General features: G+C 31.1%; 1 protein-coding gene across 1 annotated transcript in view; it reads left to right on the top strand.

Moving 5' to 3' along the window:
• The window catches only part of LOC107453633 (twitchin), a gene marked incomplete in the record, with an annotated part of 247,518 nt that overhangs the window by 114,620 nt on the left and 125,958 nt on the right, over positions 1-6,940 (top strand). The window contains 3 exon segments of the mRNA XM_071179568.1: positions 2,108-2,238; positions 3,197-3,283; positions 4,764-4,970. Coding sequence (XP_071035669.1) covers positions 2,108-2,238; positions 3,197-3,283; positions 4,764-4,970 — 425 coding nt within the window.

The following is a 6,940-nucleotide window of genomic DNA, read 5'->3' on the forward strand; positions in this document are numbered from 1 at the left end:
AAAGACACCATAAATTATTTGCAATAAATTTATAAAAATAATTAAAAAGATATACCCTACTCATATATCCTACACCCACAACAAAACTTTATCCTAAAAAGGAAATAAAAAAGTAAGAAATAAATATGTGTTTCAGGAAGTCCGAATAAAAAGAGAATGATAATACACAAAAACTTTTAAAGCAGCTAAATTTATTCACACCTCATGTTCACTCATGCGTTTTTTAAATGGTATGTCGCAAGTGAAACATGCGCGAATTAATATTCGAAGATTTTCGCGAGAAAATTTGAAAGCCGACTTAGCGAATGTAAGATTGGCGTGTAAGATTGGAATGTAAGATTGTAAGTGATGAATGAAATACGGTGCCAAAGAAGTGCCCGGGAGTCGACAATGTGTAAAGTCGCATCACTGACTGCGGTCAGTAAGCGGTTTTGTGACCACTTTGATCAGTCTGCGCAGGTCCAAGGGTGCGCTGTATCGGTGCTCGATAAGTAAAACGCTACAGTAAATGCTACAGAAAAACGCTCGTCTTCGCGCTTTATTTGTCGGGCTACCAACCCAGGGGAGCCATCCCCTTTGTGCAGCGGATCAAAATGGTGATGGCATGTCTTCGGATCATCCTCAAGGATGTTTCCCAAACCATCTCCAATAGCCCATTGTGCAGCTCTAGTGCGTAGTAAATAAAGTACCTACCAACCTGAAGAAAAAAAATAGGGTGAAAATATTGAATAAGTATTTGAAAAGAGAAATAAGCAGAAATTCAATTAAGGGATGTTTTAATGAGAGTAATAAAAACTATTTCTCAAAGCCTCTTAATATGACTTTTAAAACCTAAACTAAAATGTGAACTTTTCTTCAGAAATATGCCAATAATACGTCTTTCTTTCCGTGACTTCTTATGTCACATTATTTCATAATATTATAGTACTCGATAAAAAGACATTATACAATTCCTTCTATTTGTTCACACTCTTCATAATATCTTGTTCCAATTTTCAATCGTTAATGAAATACTTTTTATTCATCCACTTAAGTTCAAATACAATTTTTTTAAGACTTAAAGTGAATGACACTTGATGTTAATACAGTTTTTTCAAATATTAATTCATTCATTAATTTTAATTCATTCATTAAATTTAATTCATTAATTAAATTTAACTCATTAATTACGTTTAATTCATTAATTTTAGTTTTATATGGGATAAAATTGTTTAAATATTTAATTAAAAATAAGTTAAAATTAAATATTTATTTCTTGATCTAAGCAGGAATTGGCTTAAATTTTTTTTTTAATATTACTTGTTTAAAATCACTTTTGTGAAGTAGGTATTTGCGGCATGTTTGGAACAAAATACTGAGAAGAAAACAAATTAATATTTGACTTTATCCCTAAGTGACTCATATGAGGCAATAAAGTGACAATTTGCGTCTACTATAGTAGCTCGTGCAAGAAAAATTTAATTGGATGCAGAAAATATTTTTATTATCTGTACTAAGAATCAGGTCCTCATTTGTATCGAATCATGTGGAGGAAATGTTCTCTTCTTGATGGAATAAATCCAAAGAGATACAATAGAAAATATTTTTTTGGAAATTGAGAGATCAAATCAAGGAAAACTCCGATATCAGAAACGCGGCAGATTATTGCAGCATCTGCATATTTGTTTATAACTTTCTTTTAATTTTTAAAAATTGAAGAAACAAGATTCAAATATCGGCTATACACTTTAAAAACAATCTCTGAATGTGTTACTATTAAAAACATTTAACCATGCACGCAAAATTTTTTTGATTAAAATTATTTAAACATAGACACACCACAGAGAGAATATGAATTCGAACAAGGCTTAACCGATAAAAATTAAATATTTTAAAACTATATAATACAGTTGACAGACTTTTGTAAAACTTCTTATAAAAACATCGATGACTTTATTTTACAATATACGTGCCCTTTTTTGTAACTTTTGTGGAGTGTTCAGCATATAGTGCGAGAATAAATCAAACTTTTAGGAATGTGTGCTAGAATTGTAAACAATCTCGGTTTTTCGACGAAATTAACGAAAATAATTCAGAAATAGTGAGTGAAGTGTTGGTTGTTCTGCAGGGTGTTCTTCAAAATGCACGATGACGGAAAACATCATCTGATTTTTAAAACTCTTGAAATGGAGGATGCCGGCGAATACAGGTGCCAAGCTAAAGATCTCAAGACCTCTTGCAAACTCACAGTTGAACAAGGTAAGATTCTTTCATTTAAAACTTTATCACTCAGATAATGAATCTGACCATTATTAACTTTATTAAGGAATAAAATGGACAGGCCATGTTATCTGAATGAACGATAATCCTACCACTCAAAAAAGTTTTCAATACCAGACCAGTTGGTGCACGAAAAAGAGACGGGACGAATTTGAGATGGATGGATGGCCTAGAAAAAGACATTTTGGTCTTAAAAACTAAAAACTGAAAAACACTAGCAGGAAAAAGATTAGCCTGGAAAAAACTTGTTGAGAAGGACACGGCCCACCCTGGGCTGTCGAACCATTCATGATGACGATGAGATTCTTTTTATGAAGGTTGAATGAGTGGCTATTTTGGTTTCTCTACAAATCAAGTATTTTGAAACAATGTAATTCAGTGGGAGTGCATTTGCGTAAACACCTTAAAATCATTCATAATTATATCTCTAAACGGATGATTTTAACGAAGGTTGAAAAAAGAAAAAAACTTTTTTTTTTTCATCAAGCCCATAGACTTTTTATATTCTGCCACATAGAATTAGTTGAAGCATTGGAAAAGCTCTTAATATATTTCCATCTAGCTTTCTCATCCATTTGACACAAACATTTTATTTTTGCATAACATCCAGATCACATCGATCCAGATCATGTTTCAAGTTTTAGATAAACATCTTGTTAATATTTTTTTTAAAAATCCGTCATGATTTTACTTCATTTTTGATGCAAAAAATATAATATTTATGACCGATGCCAAAATTAAAGAGCCTGGGAAGGGGAAAAAAACACATTTCGACATTATAAAATTTTATAAAGTTGGTTTTTAATTAAAATAATATTTTCACAGAGGACTAAATGCAACCACGGCAGAATATAAATTCATTCATTTTTACTTATTGATCTCACTTATTTCAAACTAAATAATTGTTTAAAATGATATAAAAATTATTCATTTACAGCTGAAAAAGCCCCGATCATCAAGTTGGATAAATTTGACTTTGTTGGAGATAGTGGAAAACCTTACACCATTGAAATCCCTTATGAAAGTAAGTCATTTTATTATGCTATTTGTACCCCCGCCTCGAACACAGCTTTCGGCCTCTCCGTGGGCGTGCCTGTTACCCGGCCCCTGGGTTAGAGGGAGGTCCTCCACAGGCTTGAAGAGGGGCCTCGACTCCAGAGTTTTCCGCCCCCTTGGCTATCTGCATAGTGCTTTATCAATCAATCTAATACAAAAAGCGAGAATATGAGTAATATGAATACATAACAATTAAAATACGCGAGCAGAAAAATATATGCGTGGCTAATTGCCGAGTAAAATAAAAGAAGGTTTGGACATTTAAAAAAAAAATAGGTTAGTTTAGTGTGTTTAGAAACCCAGAAGGTTTGAAACGTGTTCAAGGGGTGTGTGTTCAAACGTGTTCCACCATAAAAAAGTTATAAAAGTATCCTTATGTCCATGCTTTGCACAACAACAGCAGCAATTTGTACTTTTTTGGTCATTTCAGGTGAGCGTTTATTTCAGGTTCTGGTGGATGTGATAGCAGGTGTGGATTGATGGTTTTTTTAAAAAAAATTTTTATTGAAATAAACCAGTTGATTTGAATCAATGAGTTTTATCCTCTAAGTTTATAAAGTTATTTAAATCATGCCGACCCGGATGGAAAATAATTATAATTTAGAGTGCGGTGAATGAAAAGAGAAAATACCTTGCTTTTGATATTATTGGATTTTCAAGTATTAAGATGCAATTATTATGATTGAAGGCACTCACCCGAAATATTCTTACATATTATTGCAGATGCTATTTTAAGTTACAATAAAAAATAAACGAAAACGTACTTTCTCTGAATAAATATTCCCATAGAACTATTTTAGATAACTATTTTTTAACTCAATTTTAAAGTTTGTTTATATTTTTATTAATTTGTAAATTAATTTTTATGATTACTTTTTATTTATTTTACTAATGGTAAAATTTAGTTTTTAAAGTTATAAGATATTCATATACTTAATCTATTTTGTTAATTTTGTTTTAATTGAGAAAATCCTAACTTTCAAAGAAATGAGTCAAATGTCAAAAAAAAAAGAAAAAAATTCTTATGATTTAATTTATGATATATTAAGTTAGACTGATATTAGGGGGAGGAAACTTTTCCCCTTTTTCTAACCTGAACTAGTGTCAAAAATGCGTCAAAAAAATATTTATATAGTGAATTTTCGTCATTTAAAATATTGACTGCCCAAATATGTAAGCTTATTTAAGGTTTGAAACTCTGATTTCATTCTAGAAAGTGGAAATTAAACAAGCCAAGCAAAAGAATTTTTTTTTTTTTTTTTTCATTTGTCAAACATGATTCAACTGAATGGGAGATGGCTGAAATCCATTGCTGTTTCTCTTTAGAAATGCCTGTATTTCATTTGAAACACTTTTTGTTGTTTAACTTGACTTATCAAATGTTAATAACTGCATTCTTTTAAAGAGCACTTAATTGTAAGGTTTTGATTCAATTGTTACTTTATTAGTTGTTGGAAAAAGGACGTCTAAGGCGGTTGCAAAATTGCTGCGCAATGGACAGGCGGTCACAGCTAAGGAAGTGGACATAGTGGTTAAGGATGAGAAGGTGGTGATCACATTCCGAAAAGCAATTCGTGCATCGACAGGAAAGTATGGTTTTTCTCTCACCAATTCTCAGGGTGAAGCGACCTGCGATTTAGATATCAACATCTTAGGTAAGTCCTTTATTCTCATTCTCTTTTACAATGAAAGAAAAAATGCTATTAAATATTTCTAATATTTCTGCAATATAATGTATAATAAATATATAAATATATATTAATTAAAATAACTAAATATAATAAATATGAAATCGAATATTAAATATAGTGTTACTTAATATTCCATTAATAGTAAACTATACTCAGTGGCGCGACAGCCCATAGAGGGCCAAGGCCTACTGTGCCCATCTCAGTTTTCTTGACCTTGGACTCTGGCTTGCAGGAGCAGATATTCCGATTAGGTGGTCAGCCGAACTCTAAGCTCCCAGTGCCCAATCAAGCCTGGTCCTCATTTATCGAACCTCTGAAGAGATGAAAGTCTGAGCCAACCGTGCCCGGCTCGAGGATCGAACCCAGGACCTGTGGCACAGGAACGCTCCATTAATAATATTTAATTGAAAAATTATTATCAATGGAATATTTGATATTTCTAACTTTTTTTCTGTTTTTAAAATGCTTTTAATCTTATTCTCCACATTCTTATTTACAGTATGAAAAAGAAGTGAAAATTTTCTGCTATTTTTCTTTCATTGTACTTTGTTGAAAATACAAAATTAGATAGGTGACTGTGCCACGAGGATTGCAAACTAAAAACAAACAAAGAAAAAAACCTTTTTGAGGGGGTGAAAGAGAAAGTGTTATTGTTTTGTATTTTTATGTTGTACTTTAAGAGGTTTTTTTCGCAAACTAATAATGATTCAAGCGTAAAAATGCTATATGAATAAAAAACGTGAGAAATATCTGTAAACACTTTCTCAAATTTCTCCTTCATAACGTTTTTTTAGAGCTCATCTTGTGTGGTGAGCTAAATAAATAAAAAATGAATCCCCTGAGTAATTTTTTTAATGATCAGATTTTCACGTACTAGGACTCAATCTGATCATCTGGGTCAGCTGTCCAAAATTTGTAACCCTTCATGTTAATTTTACTTTTTACTTACTACGCCATATCTCGAGAACATTTTAAAGGGAATTGAGAATTTTTTAAACACAGCTATAAAATTCGTTTATCCTAAGATCTTTCCTTGAAAAAATAATTATGATGATAATAATAATTTTTTTAAATTTATTTTCTTATTTTATTTAAAAAGAATCAAATAAGTGTTGAATTATAAGATATACAAATTCTAACATCATTTTAAGAAACGTAATTTTATAAGGCAAAGTACGAAATTTGAACAAAACCGGCCGAATAGTTACTGAGAAATTGAATTTTAAAGAAGTGGTCTATTTAAATTTCGATTTTATCATTGTCAAAGTCTCGCGTTTCATGGTAAAGTGGTTTAGAGCCAAAATATAATAATTTTATAGCCAACGACCCCCCCATCGTGGCTTAATTTTTTCTTAAAAGTCGAGTGAAAAAAATAATTTTGTTTAATGTTTTTAACTTTATGCAAGCACATTTTGAGATGAGATTGATTACCTGAACTTGGAAAAGAAATATTTGTATTTAGGCATGGGCGACGCAATTAGAAGTGATGAATGAAACGTAATTTTACTTATAGGGGAGAGGGGGGTTAGTATGGGCAATTTTTAAAAAAAATCGTCGCAAAAACCATATTTAGTATAATTTTTAATTTATGAAATATTTTTTGGCAATCATTTGAACGATTACTTGCATTCTGGTTTTTGTCTAAAATAACAAAGTTGTTTACTTTTTCCATAATAATTTTTTTCAAAAAAAGCTTTTATAATAAACTTGATAAGACCTCGCCTTTAGTTTTCCTCAAAACCATTAATGATAGAATTGATAAGAAGATTTCACGCTAAATTTTAAATTTGACATCGAAACCACTCATTGTAGAAGTATTTTGTCCCTATAAAATCATACTCATTAAAAAAAAAATATGAAATGTATTACATTTGTAACCCATTCATATTTCTTCCGTTAAAACTTCTGGTCACTCAGCCCTCCCCCCCCCCCCC

Source organism: Parasteatoda tepidariorum, chromosome 1 (genome assembly GCF_043381705.1).
Source record: "Parasteatoda tepidariorum isolate YZ-2023 chromosome 1, CAS_Ptep_4.0, whole genome shotgun sequence".
NCBI lineage: Eukaryota > Metazoa > Arthropoda > Arachnida > Araneae > Theridiidae > Parasteatoda > Parasteatoda tepidariorum.